The sequence below is a fragment of the Aquarana catesbeiana genome, linkage group LG05 (assembly GCF_042186555.1).
Source record: "Aquarana catesbeiana isolate 2022-GZ linkage group LG05, ASM4218655v1, whole genome shotgun sequence".
NCBI classification, from domain to species: Eukaryota; Metazoa; Chordata; class Amphibia; order Anura; family Ranidae; genus Aquarana; species Aquarana catesbeiana.
In genome coordinates, this window is record NC_133328.1 from 50672904 (window position 1) to 50694657 (window position 21754).

A 21754-nucleotide genomic window follows, 5' to 3' on the forward strand; every position below is an offset into this window, starting at 1 on the left:
AAAAAATGATATTAGCACTGATAGCCTTGACTATCATATGACAATAGTGCTTGAATGTGGATTAATATACCATTCATTTTTTTATGAATATTTGGTTTACAATATCTAAAAATATTTTTCTGTAATTTATCTTTGCAGTTCCAGAGTCTACAGAAAACACAACCAATGCAGGTACATTGAAATGTATACTCACTCAGCATACTGAATCCACTTAAAGCTAAACTTGTGGATAAACAAATATCCAGATATAAGAGTCATGTGTATTCTTCCTTGAATCTTGGAGTGCTTTGTGTACAGTATTTCTTCCAGATCTGTGGAGTAATCCATTGTGAAACTTTGCCACTGTGCAGGAGCTTCCTGTAATAAAGACCAGTCACTGCTGCTCTTTCCTTGTGCAGGGTGACTGGTCTTGTCTCCGCCCCCTCCTGTAGTTTTCTGTAAGCAGCCTTTAGTGGGTGGAGCCTGCTGGGTCTCCCGCTCTGCTCTCTGCACAGGCTATGTACAGCAAAGTGATTATGTCACTGCCATTTTTACAAGGTAATATCCAGCTAAGCAATAGCATTTGTGCAGACAAAGTGGATTTATAACATTTATGGCTATTGAGGGATATAATAAAAGGGAGGTTTTTGTGCCCGGAGCACATTCAGGACAGGTTTGCTTTAACCCCTTTTATTCCTAGTAGCATATGCTCACCTTTTCTTCATTCCCAGATCAGAAGTATGCAATTCCAGCTCTAGAGGATTTTAAAACAGGCAGAGTCTGTTTCACTAAATATCATACATTATATTACCAAAAGTATTGGGACACCTGTCTTTACAAGCACATGAACTTTAATGGCGTCCCAGTCTTAGTCCGTAGGGTTCAATATTGAGTTGGCCCACCCTTTGCAGCTATAACAGCTTCAACTCTTCTGGGAAGGCTGTCTACAAGGTTTAGGAGTGTGTCTATGGGAATTTTTGACCATTCTTCCAGAAGCGCATTTCTGAGGTTAGGCACTGATGTTGGACGAGAACGCCTGGCTCGCAGTCTCCGCTCTAATTCACCCCAAAGGTGTTCTATCGGGTTGAGGTCAGGACTCTGGGCAGGCTAGTGATGTTCCTCTACCCCAAACTCGCTCATCCATGTCTTTATGGACCTTGCTTTGTGCATTGGTCCAAATCATTTGGTGTGCAGGGGGGTTATGTTGTGGGGTTGTTTTTCAGGGGTTGGGCTTGGCTCCTTGGTTCCATGAAGTGAATTTTTAAGGTGTCAGCATACAAAGACATTTTGGACAACTTCATGCTTCCAACCATGGGCGTCCGCAGAACTTTTTTCAGGGGGGGGGCACTTTGGCAGCAGTGATAGTCGCATTTAACCCTTTCTTTGACTGCTAGCGGGGGTTAAAAGCACCCTGCTAGCGGCTGAATAGCACTGCTAAAACTAGCAGCGCTTTACCAATAACGTGGTCAGATGGCAGTGTAAAATAGCTCTTGAGATAATTCAGCTTCACTCCATGCCCATATAAATATAGCCTAGGGAATGTACATCTTTCTGTATTGCAATACATCTGTTGTGGCCATATTTTGATCTTTATGAAAACAGCCTATACTGTATAGGTTGTTTTCATCAAAATATGGCCACAACAGATGTACATCTTCTTGTATTGCAATACATCTGTTGTAGCCATATTTTGATCTTGATGAAAACCTATACAGTATAGGCTGTTTTCATAAAGATCAAAATATGGCCACAACAGATGTATTGCAATACAGAAAGATGTACATTCCCTAGGCTATATTTATATGGGCATCGTGGACTGGTATGACTGAGTAACTTCCATACAAAGTGAAGAAGATATTATAACACACAACACAAGTATATTTCTCCAGCAATAGCTCAGCTGTCTAGTATTTATGTATGTATATTTCTCCTTCTAAATGGCACTGCAATGCTGTTACCTCTGGTTCTTCAGTGATGTGAAAGCACTGGCAGCGAATTCTCTCTTTTTCACTGCACACACCTGTGGGAGGAGCCGCGCCAGCTGGATCGGCATAGCGACGTTACACAGGCAGGCTGAGGCAGCCAATCACGTTCCGGAACAGCCGAGATGTCGAGCAGAGGCCCGAGCGCCAGTCAGAGCCAATCCGATGATCGGGCATGAGGGAGGGAGGGACGGAAATCTGTATCAATCTATGATAAGTCGGAACAGACTGAGAGCAGCCCCAGGCCAGCAGACGTAGAAAAAAGTCCACAGCTGCTGCGGAGGTGGCCAACAAGGAAACAAGAGTTTATTTACAGCTTGTTCACATACTGATGGACTTGGAATTTATTATTCACTGATTCAATTTATCATTTGCTTATATATTGCTTTTGATTCACATTTATATATCACTATATGGATTTTGGTTTAATTTTGGGTAACGTGATTTTTAAAATTTCCCACCTTCTTATAGAGGTCGACCGATATGGGTTTTTCTTTGGCCGATGACGATATTTAGAAATCGGGGTGGCCGATGGCCGATATATGATGCCGATATTTTTTTTTTTTGTTTACAAACGATTTTTATTATGTAAAAGGTCAAGGTATAAAACAATTACAATGATGGTACGGAAATGTATACAAATATCTTTAGCAGTAAATGTTGTATAGGAGATAATAAAGGAATATGGTTAGTTAGATGAAAAAATACACATTGTTATAATCAGGCCAGTCAAAAGTATTGTCATAAAAGGAGGAAAGGACAATTACATATATATAATAGAAATTTTTCTAAATCATAGAGGTGGTGTCCCAGAGAGTCCATTTTTTTTGATAAAGTGGCATAGAGTCATATAATGTGTGGTGGATTCTCTCAGAGAGTTTGATGTTCGTCATGCGGTTGAGTATTTGTGACCAAGGTACCGTAGTGGAGCGCCAGTTGAAGGCTATGGCCCAGTGAATAGAGCTGAGGAATGTGTGAATTAGCCTTGTGCTAGTCAATGGAATATTTTAGGCGATTTTTTTTTTTTTTTTTTTGCAGATGGCACTGAGTGGTAGTTGGCATTGGCAGGTTTCACAGCTGATGGTGAAACTGTATGGAGAGAGAGAGAGAGGGGAGCTGACAAATTCAGCGTGATGTCGGAGGTGGGCGGGATCCAGCAACTATCCAGCCAATGATTGGGCTGTTTAAGAAAGGGACGGGGTCACATACACATAGAGGCCCGCCCAGATCCCATACCATTGGCTGGTGTTGGATAGCTGGGTCCTGCCCACCCCCTACATCCAACCTCAATTTTGTCTCTCCCTCTCCCGGCGCTGCTCTGCCAACAGCGTGTGGAGAAAGGAGGAGGAATATGGGGTTCTCCGATATATCGGTCGACCTCTACCTTCTTACGATTTCCCTTTGCTGTGGACGCCCATGCTTCCAACTTTGTGGGAACAGTTTAGGGATGGCCCAATCCTGCTCCAACATGACTGCGTACCAGTGCACAAACAAAGTCCATAAAGACACAAAGGAGTGTGTTCGGGGTGGAGAAACACCTTTGGGATGAATTAGAGTGGAGACTATGAGCCAGGCCTTCTCATCCAACATCAGTGCCTGACTTTACAAATGCACTTCTGGAAGAATAGTCAAACCTTCCCATAGACACACTCCTAAACCTTATGGACAGCCTTTCCAAAAGAGTTAAAGCTGTTATAGCTGCAAAGGGTGGGCTAACGCAATATTGAACCCTACAGACTAAGATTAGGATGCTAATAAAGATCATGTGCGTGTAAAGGCAGGTGTCCCAATACTTTTGGTAATATAGGGTATCTTACGTAATTCATGCCTTTCTCTACATTGAAGTAATCCTAAAATATGTGAATAAGAACTGTAGTTGGATGAAGTTTCTCTAGACTGTTTAGGTCACATGCACACTCAGCGTGTAGCCAGTGGGTAGCATATTCATGCGGGTGGAAGGCACAGGTGCACCATCTACCTCACTTCCAGCAGCCTATAAAAGTCTATGAAAGGCTGAAAATTGCTGTGCTTGAACAGGGCTGGGTGTACTCAGTACAGCATCCAGCCGCATCTAGCCACAACAGCTTTCAGCCTTTCATAGACTTTTACAGGCTGCTGGCAGAGGAGGTGGATGGTGCGCTGGTGCCCTCCACTCACATGAAAATGCCAGAATCTCAGGAACAAAGCCAAACATCCAGTGTCCATGAGGTCTTATACAATCTGAATGCCAAACTGTTAAATTCCTATTATTTGTTAAAAGCCCTACCAACAAAGCAAGCAACACTAATATTGGTCAAGAGGTCATATGACATTTTGAGGACTCTTAGTAAAGTAGAACTTTTTTTTCTGGAAAAGAATCTCCATCACAATGGGGAGAGGGGAATTATTTCCCCCACTTTCTGTCGTATCACTGGGTTAGGCAACAGGGCAGTGATGACCTAAGGTTTGGACCAAATCTATGGTAAGCTGTCACTTGATAGCAGCTGACAGGCCCAGTTGGCTCTGGTAGGAATACTGGTGTCATCATTGATCTACTATGGCAACATGGCCATATTTTGTCAAAGAAATCATCCAAATGTGGCCTGTGGCTGTATGTGGATAATTACCTCAGCCATCATCCCCGCCCTTTTGTTACACACAACTGCAGAGCAGGAATATCCCCAGCCAAAGCTGATTGGGCTGGTGGCCCCTATCATGACAGCTTCTCCATGGGTTCAGTCCAAACTTTAACTCATCGCTACTCTAACAGGTACATAGACAGCAAGAAATAAAACATTTTTAAATTTAAGTTGAACGTCTACCACAACAATACCAATATCATTCCACCTGCAGTCTTGTCAAGGAGAACTCAACTTCATTACCTAATGTTCATTTAGTGAACACAATGGGGGTTATTTACAAAAGGAAATCCACTTTGCACTACAAGTGCACTGCAAGTGCACTTGGAAGTGCAGTTGTTGTAAATCTGAGGGGTAGATCTTAAATGAGGGGCAGCTCTGCTGATTTTATTATCCAATCATGTGCAAGCTAAAAAGCTGTTTTTTACTTTCCTTGCATGTCCCCCTCGGATTTACAGCGACTGCACTTCTAAGTTCACTTGTAGTGCAAAGTGGATTTTCCTTTTGTAAATAACCCCCAATATATTTGTTACAAAATGTGAACACAACTTGAAAACAACATGGTGCAAACTGGAATTGCTCTTTAACACCACTGTACTACTTTATAACATTATTCCTTTATTCTGCCTTCACTTACAGAGAAACACGCAGATGAACAGAACAAGCCAACACATGGTGTCGCTGGAGGCGTGGCTATACTTGTCATATTAGTGGTTGCTGGAACAGCCATTGCAGTCTACTTAGTGTATAGGAAGAAGAAGAATAGGGCACCTCCCCCGGGGAACAGCTTTGACAACTCATTATACTTCAGCAGCAGTCCTGATGCCACAATCCAGGACACCAATATACTTGTCAATAACATGGAACAATTATAACACAATATGTCCTATTGCCATGAACTTAAATAATAATTCCTGGATATGTTGAGACTCTAAATATCAGAGTTTCATTCATTATTCAATGTCTTATGCCCTGTACATACGGTCGGATTTTCCAAGGAAAAATGTGTGATAGGACCTTGTTGTCGGAAATTCCGACCATGTGTAGGCTCCATCACACATTTTCCATCGGAATTTCCAACACACAAAGTTTGAGAGCTTGCTATAAAATTTTCCAACAACAAAATCCGTTGTCGGAAATTCCGATCGTGTGTACACAAATCCGACGCACAAAGTGCCACGCATGCTCAGAATAAATTAAGAGACAAAAGCTATTGGCTACTGCCCCGTTTATAGTCCTGACGTACGTGTTTTACGTCACCGCGTTCAGAATGATCGGATTTTCCGACAACTTTGTGTGACCGTGTGTATGCAAGACAAGTTTGAGCCAACATCCGTCGGAAAAAATCCATGGATTTTGTTGTCGGAATGTCCGATCAATGTCCGACCGCGTGTACAGGGCATTACTGTAGAGCTGAACTCTACCTTTTGCCTTCCTTCGACTCTATAGATATGGAATGAACCCATTGGTACATTTTTTTTTTTTTTCGTGGGTACCAGTAAGCTGAATTACGTGTTGGTTTATTTCTCGGGGAAATTCCTAGCTTGACTTTCTCAAAATAGGATGAGTCATCTTATAAGACCAAAACAACGGTGTCATATTGGCAGATAGAGTCCTCAATTATTTATTTACTTACAGAGAATTCTACCATTTTTAATGGCACCTCAAACGTGACAAGCAAAGCACACAATTCTAATTGTAGGCATGACAAACATGGAAGAACATGCGACCAAATAACGCACAAAGTTCACATAAATACTTGAGCTTCTTTACTGCATTTGTTGCGTGTAGGGCAGCCCATTGAAATGAATAGGCATGACAATGAGCAAAAAATGCACAAAAGCACAATGTGCTACATAAGGGGATATTTACGAAAGGCAAATCCACTTTGCACTACAAGTGCAAACTACAAGTGCAAAGTGCACTTGGAAGTGCAGTCGCTGTAGATCCAAGGGGGACATGCAAGGAAAAAAAACAGCATTTTAGCTTGCAGATGACTGGATAATAAAATCAGCAGAGCTTCTCCTCATTTCAGATCTACTCCTCTGATTTACAGCGACTGCACTTCCAAGTGCACTTTCAGTGCAATTTCAAGTACACTTTGCACTTGTAGTTTGCACTTGTAGTGCAAAGTGGATTTGCATTTCGTAAATAACCCTCATAGTGTGAATGGGGGATAATTTAGCTTTGTACTGACAGTCGGGCTGAACTGGGGAATTAGTGGAGTCACTAGAGAAGTTAATTTTTGGGTTAAAATCTACTTTTATTATACATTAACAGACATTTTTGTACACTTTTAAATTAAGGAGCTGTGAAAATTTGATTGCACACTCCTGAGTTGAAGTATAACTGTAAAGGATCTGTGAAGGTTCTCATTCATCCAGGTCATGGTAGTATTTAGTCACATTCAACTGGCTTGGTTCTATAATGTTGAAGATGTTTTACCACACATCTAACTTGCTTCCTCAGCTGAGGAAGTCACCTGGATGGTTAGCAGAATGTCTTCAATTTTAGAGAACAAGAAGAGCAAAAGGCAAGTGAGTTCATCTAATTTAGATACGAATTAAATAATTAGGGTACTTCACACATGAGGCCAGAGGGACAGTAAAAGCAAATGGTTGTTCAGATGGCCACCCATCTAAACAAGAACATGCAGCTGGTCAGGGCTGTAGACATGCCGTGGCCGTGGCAAAAAATTCAACCTCAAGTGCTTCCTCTGAACGCAACCTATTCAAGTTAATAGGGCTGCAGCACAACCACCCTGGGTTGTGGCAGTTCGGTCTTTTAAGGGTTAAAACAGTGGGTGAGAAGGCAATGCCTCCCAAACTCAACTTCCCTAAAAGAAAAGGAGCCCATAACCCCCTCATACTGCCACACTGCAGAGGTATTAGCTTCTGTTTGCTTTATTCGGTAATGAGTCTTTTGGAGCAATGGTGCTCAGTGCAGGCAAACGCACTGCATCTCTGACCTGCATTTGGTGTGTCATTAACCTAAAAGAAAAGTATGGGTTTTTTTGATTCATACTTACCCAGGTGGATGCAGCATCGGTCCAATGCTGCATCTGTCCCCCGGCATCGAACACCGCCCATCACTCGGTTCTCACAGCTCCCCGAGCAGAGAGCTGGTGACTGTCAGTCACAGCTCTCTGCTCTGCTCCCTCCTCACTTACTAAAGCGCTGGGCTGTGGAGGGGGCGGGAGCAGCCAGCTCAGGCTCCCAGCGGCTCCCTGAGAGGCTGAGCCCCGGGTGTCGGTCCAAGGATCTAGACGGATCCTAACTCCATGGTCGTGATGACGCCAAGCCTGGACCGGCTCTGTGATGGGTCAAAGGAGTGCAAAACGATCTGCACTCCTGTGATCCATACGAGAAGTACAGCCAAATGAGCTTTGGCTGTACTTCTCCTTTAACATTGACACCCGCTACAGATTGCAACTGCAGTATATTCTGATCTTGATAATAATGTTCGAGGGGGACATGTAAGGAAGATAAAAAACAGCATTTTAGCTTGCACATGATTGGAAGATAAAATCAGCAGAGCCTCCTCTCATTTCGGATCTTCCCCTCAGATCTACCCCTCAGATTTACAGCGACTGCACTTCCAAGTGCACTTTCAGTGCAATTTCAAGTTTTCAAGATTTCAAGTGGATTTGCCTTTCGTAAATAACCCCCTATGCCTTATTTTATTTTATCGTAATTTACTCCAAAAAACGTTCAGTTCAAAAACAAATATCTTGTTCATATTTTTTTACAAGATGGGCATTTTACTGTTCGAAGCCTTATTTTATCAGGAGTTGTCAATTTTCTCGTGTTCTGCTATCAGCATCTCAAAAATCTAATTTTGCAGCTCTTAAAGAGGAGTTCCACCCAGGGGGGCCGTCAAAAAAAAAAAAAATTAAAAGTCAGCAGCTACAAATACTGCAGCTGCTGACTTTTAATTGGACACTTACCTGTCCCTGGGTCCAGCGATGCGGGGGATCGAAGCCCCGCTCGTCCCCCCCCTCTGCTCGTCGGCGCCGGCATTTCAACTGTGGGCGCCGGGCTGTGGCTTCACAGCCTGGCACCCACTGCGCATGCGCGAGCGGCGCCGCGCGCCGTGATTGGCCGCTCAGTCACCTGGGTCCTGTATTGGGTCCCAGATGATTGACAGGAGGGAGGGAGCAGAGCGGAGCCCTTCCTGTGCCTGGGGGGAAGTGATGTCACCAGCCCAGGAAAAGGAACAGGCAGACTACGAGGGACCACCTAGCAACAGGCATTTAGAGGTAAGTGAAAAAAAAAAAATATCCAAATGTTTTTTTGTTTTTTTTTTTTTAGAATTTTTACAGGTATTTTTGTTTTTTGGGTGGAACCCCACTTTAAGAAACACCTCACTGGAACTCTACCTGTATTGTCAACTCAATTCTAAAGGTATTTCAGCAATAACCTTCATGAACTGAGCCTAATGTGGTATTTTATCCAGTAGGAGGTGCCAATGGATCACCAGTAGACTCATGTGAGATGAGATTTAGAAATTTAATGACATATGGCCAACATATGTGACAGCACTGTTATATGGGAATCCATAGCCCTGTGTTAGCTACTACAACTCTAGTGAATTGTAGCGTACACAGGATCTTGCTTTCAGTCCAAGCAACTGAATGAAGTACAGTAGGATGAGATGATGGAGAGAAAGGAAGGTCGACATTTTATGTCTTTTGATGTCAGCCTACTGTATTCTGTATGCTTACAGAATGTTTCAAATGTGGGACAAAATATAGCAGAATTTCTACTAGTCCCCAACTCTAATGAAATCATTAGGTAGACTTATTAATGAAGGTCCCATATAGGAAGCACAACTAAGAAGTCTCTTTCATGTACAGTAAAAGCTCTTTGAGGTTTGCTCGGTTTTTTTGAAGACCCAGTCAGCCTGAGAGATGTTGTTGGATGAGTAAATCTATTTCATATTTGTTTAAGCTTGTTACCTTGTTATCTTTCATTGTACTGATCAGTTGTAAATAAAGAAATGTCATGAAACCTTTGCCTCTTGAAGTGACCGTATCAAACACTTTGATGTGAATAATAGAAACCAGTATGAAGTATTGAAGAAGTGCTTCAATTAGACATTTCTAAGGTGTTCCATTGCTGCAGTAAATTAGGTAACTCTATGTACTGAGTAATTGTTGGTTGTTTTTTCTGTTCTTAGGATGTATCTTTTGTAAATGGATTCGGTTTATGCTCAGTCCATCATGAAAAAAAACAAATGCTATCAAATGCACAAGGGATTATAACTAACCAACCAACAGTTGTTTGCATATGTAATTTCTGAGTCGACAGAAAACTTTCACTGTATTGTTGCCATAAGAACAAAGGGGAGGCCGATCACACGAGGGTTTTTCAAAAAGTTTCCACACTTTTTTTAAATCTATTAAATGGAAAGAAGTGTGAAAACTTTTTGAAGACCCTGCATATGAACGACTTGTTATTGAACAGGAAGACCACATAAAAGCTAGGGTTGAGTAAAGTAGCATATAGACCCCTGCTGCCCAACCTGACCCTCATTTCCTTTGTTAGGTCTGCAGTTTCATATACAGTATTTCATATATTTAACATTGTGTGATATAGACAAATATTCAAAGTTTACTCTGTGTGAAGGGTGTATTCCAACATGCTCATTGGGCAAACCCAGGTAAAAAAATAGAACCATAAACTTAGAAGGCATAGGCCTCATTTTAGTCTTGGTGTATGAATCACTGAATTGTGTACAGGAACATGCCCATGTGATCACATATATCGATCAGCTTGTAATATCAAAACATGCATCTAAAATAAGTCTTGTTAAAGTATATTTAAAGCGGAGGGAATAGTTCAAAAACCTAGCAGTTTTTTTGCCATCTGTCACATTCAAATTTCTCTTCCCTTTCTATTCTGTAGAGCAGACAGGAAGTGAGAGGCAATATACAGTTTGTAAGGGGGTAGGGTGATGTGGTTGTCATCACGCCCTCCATGTTTCCCTCCTCGTTGGGCACCATGCAAGGGTCACATGAGAGTCCTACCCCCAGGGTGGGTTCTTCTGGACTATGCTAGGCACTTGTAACAGGATAACTTGACTACACATGTGGTACCTTTTATTCTTATGCCATTTCCATCAATGCCCTGGGACAAGGCTGAGGCTCTTGTGGCGGATACCTCACTCTTATGCCGCGTACACATGAGCGGACTTTCCAGCATATTTGGTCCGGCGGACCAGAGTCTGCCGGACAATCTGACCGTGTGTAGGCTCCGGCGGACTTTTCCGGCTGACTTTTTCCCAAAAGCCCGCTGGACCTAGATTTGAAACATGTTTTAAATCTTTCCGCCTGACTCAGTTTCTGGCGGAAAGTCCGCTCGTCTGTGTGCTGGTCCGACGGAAAGCCCGCTCGTCTGTATGCTGGTCCAATGGACCAGATGCGACGCAAGGACAGGGTATTGCATTTCGCGCTCGATGCAATAGGAAAAACAAATTTTCCTATTGCGGCGAGCGTGGGGCATACCAGGCCCTTAGGTCTGGTATGGATTTTAAAGGGAAGCCCCTACGCCGAAAAAACGGCGTGGGGTCCCTCCTAAAATCCATACCAGACCTCGATCCGAGCACACAGCCCGGCTGGTCAGGAAGGGGGGTGGGGACGAGCGAGCGCCCCTCCCCCCCTCCTGAACCGTACCAGGCCGCATGCCCTCAACATGTTGATGAGGACAAGGGCCTCTTCACGACAACCCTGGCCGTTGGTTGTCTGGGTCTGCGGGCGGGGGGCTTATCGGAATCCGGGAGCCCCCTATAATAAGAGGGCCCCCAGATCCCGACCCCCCACCCTATGTGAATGAGTAATGGGGTACATGGTACCCCTACCCATTCACCTAGGGAAAAAGTGTCAATAATAAAACACACTACACAGGTTTTTAAAATAATTTATTAAACAGCTCCGGGGGGGTCTTCCTCTGGCTTCGGGGGTCTTCTTCCGGCTTCGGGGGGTCCCTCCAGTTCCTCTTCTCCCGGCGTTCGGTTGGTTCTTCTCCGCTCCCTCCGGCCTCTTCTCCCGGTGTTCCAGTTCTTCGGCCGGCTCCTCTGCTGTTTTCAGGCCGCTCTTTTGCCAGCGGAGGTCCGGACTTCTGGGCTTCTTGTCTTCTTCCCTCTTCTCTTCTCCAGATGTTGACAAGACGCTCTCTCCGGCTGGACTGCTCTCTGAGCGCTCCGTTGTGACTTATATAGGCGGAGACCCCGCCCCCTTATGATGTCACAGTCCCTGGGCATGCCCTGGTCAACATCACCCGGTGACCACGCCCCCTAAAACGTCACAGTCCCAGCATGCCCAGGGACTGTGACATCATAAGGGGGCGGGGTCTCCGCCTATAAAAGTCACAACGGAGCGCTCAGGGAGCAGTCCAGCCTGAGAGAGCGTTGTGTCAACATCTGGAGAAGAGAAGAGGGAAGAAGACAAGAAGCCCAGAAGTCCGGACCTCCGCTGGCAAGAGAGCGGCCTGAAGACAGCAGAGGAGCCGGCCGAAGAACTGGAACACCGGGAGAAGAGGCCGGAGAGAGCGGAGAAGAACCAACCGGACGCCGGGAGAAGAGGAACCGGAGGGACCCCCAAAGCCGGAAGAAGACCCCCGAAGCCGGAGGAAGACCCCCGAAGCCGGAGGAAGACCCCCCTGGAGCTGTTTAATAAATTATTTTAAAAACCTGTGTAGTGTGTTTTATTATTTACACTTTTTCCCTAGGTGGATGGGTAGGGGTACCATGTACCCCATACTCATTCACATAGGGTGGGGGGCCGGGATCTGGGGGCCCTCTTATTATAGGGGGCTCCTGGATTCCAATAAGCCCCCCCGCCCGCAGACCCCGACAACCAACGGCCAGGGTTGTCGTGAAGAGGCCCTTGTCCTCATCAACATGGGGACAAGGTGCTTTGGGGTGGGGGGCCCCCGCAGGGTGCCCCCTCCCCCAAAGCACCCACCCCCCATGTTGAGGGCATGTGGCCTGGTACGGTTCAGGGGGGGCGTTCGCTCATCCCCACTCCCTTTCCTGACTGGCCGGGCTGCGTGCTCAGATCGGGGTCTGGTATGGATTTTAGGGGGGACCCCACGCCGTTTTTTTGGCGTAGGGGCTTCCCTTTAAAATCCATACCAGACCTAAGGGCCTGGTATGCCCCGCGCTCACCGCAATAGGATAATTTGTTTTTCCTGTTGCAGCGAGCGTGAAATGCAATACCCTGCCCTTGCGTCGTATCTGGTCTGTTGGACCAGCATACAGACGAGCGGCCTTTCCGTCGGACTAGCACACAGACGAGCGGACTTTCCACCAGAAACTGAGTCCGACGGAAAGATTTTAAACATGTTTTAAATCTAGGTCCGGCTGGCTTTTGGGAAAAAGTCCGCCGGAAATATCCGCCGGAGCCTACATATGATCGGATTGTCCGGCAGACTCTGGTCCGCCAGACCAAGCATGCTGGAAAGCCGCTCATGTGTACGCGGCATTAGCCTTCAAAATGGGCACTTTTGATTTTTGACATTCGGGTCTCATTGACTTTAATGGGGTCTGAACTTTCATGGTGTTCGAAAGTTCTGGTGTGAACCGAACAGGGGTCCATTCGGCCCATCCCTAATCACCGGTATATTCAGTTCCATTGTCTGTGCGCAATACACTTGACATTTTGCCAGATTTGTTGCTTATTGCAGCCAAGTACTGTTCAAGTTTTACTTGTGTTGTGTAACAGATATAGGGGGTTATTTACTAAAAGAAAATCCACTTTGCACTGAAAGTGCACTTGGAAGTAAAGTCGCTGTAGATCCAAGGGGGACATGCAAGGAAAAGAAAAAAACAGCATTTTAGCTTGCACATGATTGGATGATAAAATCAGCAGAGATTCCACACCTTTCAGATCTACCCCTTAGATTTAGGGCGACTGCACTTCCAAGTGCACTTTCAAGTGCACTTACAGTGCAAAGTGGATTTGCCTTTTGTAAATAACCCCCATAATGTTGTATACCTGGAGTAATCATCTATAAAAGTGAGAAAATACCTCTTCTTCCCTGGAGTGAATTTTTCCATTGGACTGAAAAGATCTGAATGAATTAAGAGGTTTCTTTGCTCTGCAGTTACTCTGCTTTGGAAAGGCTTTTCTTGTAATTTTTCATTTTATACAGCTGGTGCATTTCATTGTTTGATCACATGGACTAATTTGTATTCCACTTGCATAGTCATTCTCAGTTCATTTTTTTATTATGTCAGGGCTTCTGCGCCCAAATAGTCTGTGCCATTTGGAAATGCAGTTTGAATGTTTTTCCTCTGTGGCACGATTATCCGCCTCATTGCAGTTCAGCTGATACAGTTCATCTGTAATTTTAGTCTTTGCAAGTAAGATATCCTCTTTTGTGATGGCACAACTGTCATCTTGGAAGGTTATTACATTGCCTTGTTTTGTGAGCTTCTTTACTGACAAAAGATTACTTTCAGGAGCAAGGAAATACCAGACATTTTTCACTGGTATCTTTCTGGTGACACTCTGGGAAATAAGACAGTAAAGAAAACCCTCTCCTATTCTTTCTGATTCCATTATTTGCCCATTAGCTGTGGTGATTTTTTCTGTTTTACTCTGGTCAAGGTTAATAAAGAAATGTCTGTCATGTGACTAGTAGCTCCTGAATCAACACACCATGCCTGCAAAGATTGTTGATAATTTATGTTCCTTATGCCGCGTACACACGAGCGGACTTTCCGGCAGACTACTGGACTCCATCAGACAATTCAATCGTGTGTGGGCTCCAGCAAACTTTTTTTCCCAAAAGTCAGACGGACCTAGAAATAAAACATGTTTCAAATCTTTCCGACGGACTCGAGTCCGGTTGAAAAATCCGCTCGTCTGTATGCTAGTCCGACAGACTAAAACCGAAGCTAGGGCAGCTATTGGCTACTGGCTATCAACTTCCTTATTTTAGTCCGGTCGTACGTCATCACGTACGAATCCATCGGACTTTGGTGTGATCGTGTGTGTCCAAGTCCGTTCGTTTGAAAGTCCGGTGGACCTACGCTGCAAAGTCCGTTGGAAAGACTGTCGGACCTAGCCCGTCAAAAAGTCTGCTCGTGTGTACGAGGCACTAGAGTACACATAGATCTCCTTCACATTAGCATTTTGCCAAATATTTCTCAAGAAAGATTCTAGCACCAACGCGAATAAGCCTAGTTACACATACTAAATTGTGAACTCCATTCACCTTTACTCTGGCCTCCAGATTTCAATAGGGCTGAAATCCATAATTTTGTTCCCCAAGGCTTTTCTCAGGGTTTCCTTCATGAACAGCCAATCCAACCTGTCAAAAGCCTTCTCCGCATTCATTGACAGTATTAGTAAAGGAGATTGGTCCAGGTCATGGTGAGTTAAAGCTCTGATAGTATTTGTGACGGATCCTATCCCACACTCTGCTTGAGTGCTTCCGTCAGTAATACCGCTTCCTCCAGCCTGACCATCAGAGAGATATATTAATTATAGCTGCAGTGAATACAAGGCTATCCAGTAATAGCTTGTATGAATCTTGAATGATTTATTGTACAGAATACAGCCTTTTTATACACTTTTTAATACAAGTGGTTATATAACGAGGTAGGGCTGACTCATGGCTACCCCCTAACCCCCTTCTATCAACAACTTAGCTGACAACTATATAATTAACATGTTAACACAGCACTTGAGGCAGCCCAGGTGACCAGACTGTCTGGCTGCGGAGGCCAATGTGGCCAGCTCTTTCAATAATCATGTATTGTTCAGAATTAAACAAACTAAGAATAGTCTTTGGGCAAATCCAAGAAAACAGTCTCTCAAAAATGTAACAAAAAGAGGAATATAGCAATAACAAATAACAGGGTGAATGTGGGCAGAAAAGGTCCCTGCAGCCAGTGTCTGCGACAGTATTGTCCCAGGTCTTTTTGCCTACTAGAAAACCTGGTCAGGGTGGATCCGCTGAGAGCTGGGACCAGCCCCTCCCATTCCCTGCACAGCCCAGCGCCCCAGTGATCGCTGGAGAGGCAAAGCAGAGAGCCGGGGAATGACAGTCACAGCACTCTGCTCAGAGCAGAGGGGGAGACCTGAGCAATCAGCAGTGTTTGATCGCTCAGTTCTCACTGCAGACAGAGCTGGCGGGGGACAGATGCAGCATCAGATCAATGCTGCATTGACCTAGCTGAGTATAAATGTTTGTTTTTTTTCAAAGTTTATACTTCTCTTTTAAGTTCCCGTGCGGTGTGTGGTGTCCATGAAGGGGCTAGCTTGTATCAAAAACTTATGGACATGGCAGAGGTTTTGTTTTTCCACAAGGCTTGTGCCAGTAGTCGGCCACAGTTCTTTCCATATTTAAAGAAACTATGTACATAGCAACAAAGCTTATAGCTAGAGTTGGGCGAATGGTTTGGCCTGAGCATGAGTTCGACATGAACTGCTCAAAGACGGCTCAAAATATACTTTTTTATCTAACCAGTTTGAGCAAGTTTCACTTTCTATCGGTCACATGATGTTAACACCCATTTAACTGTTCGTTTGCTACTAAGAAGATATGAATTCTGATTGGATGAACTATACGGTCACACCTAGATTACAGCCTAAAACATGTCTAGACGTTATGCATAACGTGTTACGTATGTAAGACAGAGATACTTCCTTTCTTTGCTCAGCTCACATGAGCTGGGTCTCTGTATGTTGTGTCTTTCCACTGCAGTGTATGGAATAAATTGCACCTATTCTTTTATCAATTTGGACTTACTGTCTCATCTGGAAGGTCTCGTTTGAAGACTCCCTAACCTGATTTAACAGCAGGTTTCCTGCAGTATATTTCAGTGCATTACTGCACGTTTAATGCAGTATATTTTAGTGCGTTAGTGCACATTTAACTCAGTATATTTCAGCGCGTTTAACGCCGTATTATTCAATGCGTTAGTGCACGTTTAACGCAGTATATATTTCAGTGCGTTGCTGCGCATTTAACGCAGTATATTTCAGTGCGTTAGTGCACGGTTAACGCAGTATATTTCAGTGTGTTGGTGCACATTTACCGCAGTATATTGCAGTGCGTTAGTGCACATTTAACACAGTATATTTCAGTGCGTTAGTGCATGTTTAATGCAGTACATTTCAGTGCGTTAGTGCACGTTTAATGCAGTATATTTCAGTGCAGTATATTTCAGTGCATTAGTGCACGTTTGCCACAGTATATTGTAGTGCATCAGTGCAGTTTTACTGCAATATATTGTAGTGTGCCAGTGGAGTGTGCCTGTGTAGTGAGTATTCAAGTTAAAGTGCACCAAACACCACTTTCCATTGATTAAAGCGCATCCACGTATACATATTCACATCTTTATTACATTTTGCTAATAAGTGCCCCCCCCCATCATGTCTGGGAGGCCAACAAGGAGAGGCAGACGTTCTCATGGCACTGTGAAAGGGCTAGCAGCATCTGTGTCCACAGGCAAAGGTGGACGTGGTCCGTCCTCAGGCAGGGCATAATTTTCTCTTTTTAGTGATGTTGCCTGTACTATCCAGCCACAGCATGCAGAGGTGGTGGTGGACTGGCTTACTAAACCATTCTGATCCTCCTCATCCTTGGTCACCCAAGCAGAGACTAGTGTGCAGTCCACTGCAGTGGTTAAATCTGCCTCCTTCCACGGCTTTTGCTGCCATAGCCCCAGCATCAGGCATGGAGGAGTCAGCTGAGGTATTTGAACACAGCGTCAGCCGCTTGCTCCTTGAGGGTGCACAGCTATTATTTGATTCAGATGTTGGTTGTGAGGTTGAGGAAGGTAGGAACATGAGCCAACAGAGAGGGGAGAACACTGATAAACAACAAATTGGCAGTTATGTTACCCCAGCTGCAGCATATTGCCAAGTTGTCTCCACTGATAATGAGTATGGAGGGGATGATGATGATGAGGTCACTAACACGACTTGTCTGCTGGATAGAACAGAGGAGGAAAGTGAGGGTGAAGCACAACCCCAAAGAGGCAGCCATCATGAAAGAGGAGAGAGCAGCCACCCTATTCCACCAGATTGTGGAGTTATCTCCTGGCCCACTTCCCACAGCTTAGCTGTTTGAACCTTTTTTAGCACATGTGCAGCCAATCGCAATTTACAAACCTTGCCTCAAGCACATCAAGCGTTGCAAAAACATCAGCCATTTGGGTACCACATGCTTGACAAGGCATTTAATCTCCAACCACTCAGTCCATTGGCAAGAGCATCTGAAAGCCACACAAAAGAGATACAATTCTGCTCCTCCTCACTACCCCCACTATACCTCATGACCTCTCAGCAGCCTCCACTGACAGGAATGATGGTATAGCAGGGTGTCCTAGGTCCTTGCAGCATGTCTGCCAATAGCACACCACCAGCTGTAGACTGTAGCAGGCAAATTTCTCTGTCCCATCTGCAGCAGAAAAAAAAAATACAGTCACTGCCACTCACATGCCCACAGCACCTAAATTCAAGCTTGTCAAGCTGCTGGCTTTACAATTCCTGCCTTTCCGTCTGGTGGATTCTGCCCCCTTCCGTGAATTTGCAATATGTGCTGTGCCACAATGGCAGGTTCCCAGCCGCTATTTCTTTTCACTTAAGGCTATTCCATTCTACCATCAGGTGGAAGGCAATGTTTTGACATTGTTGGGCAAGGCAGTCAGCCGCAAGGTCCACGTTACTGCTGACACGTGGTCCAGCAAGAATGGTCAGGGACTATATATCGTTCACAGCACACTAGGTAACTCTGCTTGAAACTCAGAAGTAGGGATGAGCTTTGAGTTCGAGTCGAACTCATGTTCGACTCGAACATCGGCTGTTCGCCAGTTCGCCGAACAGCGAACAATTTGGGGTGTTCGCGGCAAATTTGAAAGCCGCGGAACACCCTTTAAAAGTCTATGGGAGAAATCAAAACTGCTAATTTTAAAGGATTATATTCATGGTATTGTCATAAAAAGTGTTTGGGGACCTAGGTCCTGCCCCAGGGGACATGGATCAATGCAAAAAAAAGTTTTAAAAGCAGCCGTTTTTTCGGGAGCAGTGATTTTAATAATGCTTAAAGTCAAACAATAAAAGTGTAATATTCCTTTAAATTTCATACCTGGGGGGTGTCTATAGTATGCCTGTAAAGGGGCGCATGTTTCCCGTGTTTAGAACAGTCTGACAGCAAAATTACATTTCAAAAGAAAAAAAGTCATTTAAAACTACTCGCGGCTATTAATGAATTGTCGGTCCGACAATACACATAAAAGTTCATTGAAAAAAACGGCATGGGAATTCCCCACAGGGGAACCCCGAACAAAATTTTTTTTAAAAATGGCGTGGGGGATCCCCCTAAATTCCATACCAGGCCCTTCAGGTCTGGTATGGATATCAAGGGGAACCCCGTGCCAAGATTAAAAAAAAAATGGCTAAAGGTGCCATGTAGTGATTCAACTGGTCTGTCTAGGGGGCAGGAGCCAAACCGGAGCAGAGCTACTTGCAGCTCTACAAGGGCAGGCCCAGAAATAGTTCACGCCATGCCAGCTGTAGCCAGGAATGGTGGTTTGCGATAATGGCACAAACCTCAAGCAGAGGGCCATCAATGAGTATCTGTGTCAGTATGGCACAACAACAGGCTCAGGCTGGCTCTGCATTTTTTCCACATTTCAATGGCTGCTGATAAAGGATGCATGCACTGTACTGTCACCATTTGAGGAGGCCACAAGGGTGGTGACACAATCCCTGTTGTGTTCCTGCTGGAGCAGACTCTGCATGGCATTATGGACAGGGCACTCGAGGCAGAGCAGCGGAGGAAGAGGAGGACTTCCTTTCCTCTCAAAGTCCGCTTTATGCAGACTCCATTCTTTCCATGGCACAGAACACACAAGAGGAGAGGGAGGAGGAGGATTCTGGCAGTTTTGGAGGCATTGAAGCAGAGCAAGATATATTTCAACCCTTAACAGATGGTTTTCCATCCCCAGAACCCTTGGGAGTAGTACGTGGCTGGGAGGAGGCAGTTCCAGATACTGTAATCCTCGGTGACCCTGAGAAGTCTGCTTCTCATGCTTCTGCAAACTTGCGGTGCATCCTTATTCTTTAAAGCCTGCAAAAGGACCTGAGAATACGTGGCATCAAGGAGAAGGATCACTATTAGTTTGGAACCCTCCTTGACCACTATTACAAGGGGAAAGTCTTGGAATTAATCCTGTCCCCACAGAGGGAGCAGAAGATGAAATCTCTTGAGGACACCTGAAAGAAGAGTTTATTTTACACCTTTCCCGACTCTGGTAGTTTACCAGTGTTAATATTGGCAGCAAATTTTGATTTAGTTTTAGTCTTAGTCTTAGGACTAAAATGGCATTTTAGTTTTAGTCTCATTTTAGTCTTCTACAATTGTTTTAGTTTTAGTCGTATTTAGTCGACTAAATCTCCAGAACATTTTAGTGGACTAAAACTAATTTTAGTCGTCTAAAATCGAATGGGTGTAATTAAATTGTAATGCATTAGTTAACATTTCTCTACAATTTCCAAACTTATTATATACTGCTGGAGTGAAAAATCTAATATGCTATTATTTATGGTATTGAGGTGTGAACATGCACTACAGACCAGTGTTAATTTTTAAGTCAAATTTAAATTTAGTTTTAGTCTTAGTCTTTTGACTAAAATGCCATTTTAGTTTTAGTCCCAATTTAGTCTTTTGACTAAAATGCCATTTTAGTTTTAGTCGTATATTTTAGTCATCTCAATTGTTTTAGTTTTTTTAATTTAGTCGACTAAAATAGTATTCAGTTAGTCGTCTAAAATGTTTTAGTCGACAAAATTAACACTGTAGTTTACAGTCTGGTGGAAAACGTAGTTTTGAGGCTTCTGTTGGTCAAGAGAGGTGCGGTGGAGAAGGGGGCCGCCTCAGTGATGCATTTCAAAATTTTTTTAGTCCTCGGCGCCTAGGGCTGTCAGCTTCCACATCCCATCGGCAGCATCTGCATAATATGGTGGGAGATTATCTAGGGACAAAAACAGACATGGAGAGCTTTCCAGTTGATGATCTACTGGGTTACTGGGTCATGAGAATAGACCACTGGCCAGAACTTGCCCAGTACACAATTGAGCTACTAGGGTGTCCTGCATCCAGCGTGCTTCCTGAACGGGCATTCAGTGCTGCTGGAGGTTTTGTGACAGATAAGAGAGCGCGTCTCTCCACAGACTCTGTGGACCGGCTGACATTTATCAAAATGAATCAGTCCTGGATTATCAGCAGCTATCAAGCCCCTGATGCCGATGTCACTGATTAAGGGCTTTCTGGAGCTTGAATCTCTGAAATACTGTGTAGGCTGCCTAGCTTTGTGGGTGTTGATTTAATCTGGAAGCAATTATTTGGTGTAGGTTTCATGGGCACAATTAACACCCAAGGACCATTTTTTCCTCACCTGTTTGACAGGTGCATATCATTGCAGTTTTTGACGGCAAGGCCAATTTTTGCTTTCATCAAGAGTACCTCTATAGGGTTACTGTGTGAAGGCACCACTGACACCCAAAGACCAATTTTTCCTCACCTGTTTGACAGGTGCATATCATTTCAATTTTTGACAGCAATGCCAATTCTTGCTTTTATTAAGAGTACCTCTATAGGGTTACAGTGTGAAGGCACCACCAACACCCAAACCCCAATTTTTCTGCACCTGTTACTTCTATCCAAAGTCTGCGAAAGAAACACCAGAATTTATCCGTAAAATCTCCAATCTTGTTCTGAGTGCACTTAATTGTGGCCTCATCATACAGTCTGGCTCCCCAAACCGTTGTTTACAAAATAAAGAAAGCTTGAATGGAAAATGTAATTTTTTTGGCTTTATAATTGTCATTATTATTGCAGGTTCTATACACGGTACAGATGTGCCACTTTACAGGCAGACTAAAGGGACCCCCCCCCCCCCCCGGCACTATATGTAAAGTCATTTTTCATTATTATTGTTATTTCTCATTTTTATGGTTTCACTTTAAGCATCAGTAAAGTCACTAGTCACTAGTAGTTAGTGTATCAATATCTGAAATAGATATGACATAACAATTAGTCTATAAGTACTTGAACTTATTGGCTGTTTGGGCAGCTATGACCTAGCCTGCCATGCAATTCCTCATGGTGCATGGCTAAACTACTGTGTCCCTTATGCCCTGTCCTACTATGTGCCACT

At 44.1% G+C, this 21754-nt stretch overlaps 1 protein-coding gene across 2 annotated transcripts in view; it reads left to right on the forward strand.

The window, feature by feature from the left end:
• The window catches only part of LOC141144246 (macrophage mannose receptor 1-like), a 246203-nt gene extending 236615 nt beyond the window's left edge, over nucleotides 1–9588 (forward strand). For both annotated transcript variants that reach the window (XM_073629729.1, XM_073629727.1), the window contains exons 29-30: nucleotides 139–171; nucleotides 5219–9588. In XM_073629729.1, coding sequence (XP_073485830.1) covers nucleotides 139–171; nucleotides 5219–5454 — 269 coding nt within the window. In that variant the 3' untranslated portion in view covers nucleotides 5455–9588. The remainder of the gene's footprint in view (nucleotides 1–138; nucleotides 172–5218) is intronic.
• The last annotated feature ends 12166 nt before the right edge of the window (nucleotides 9589–21754 follow it).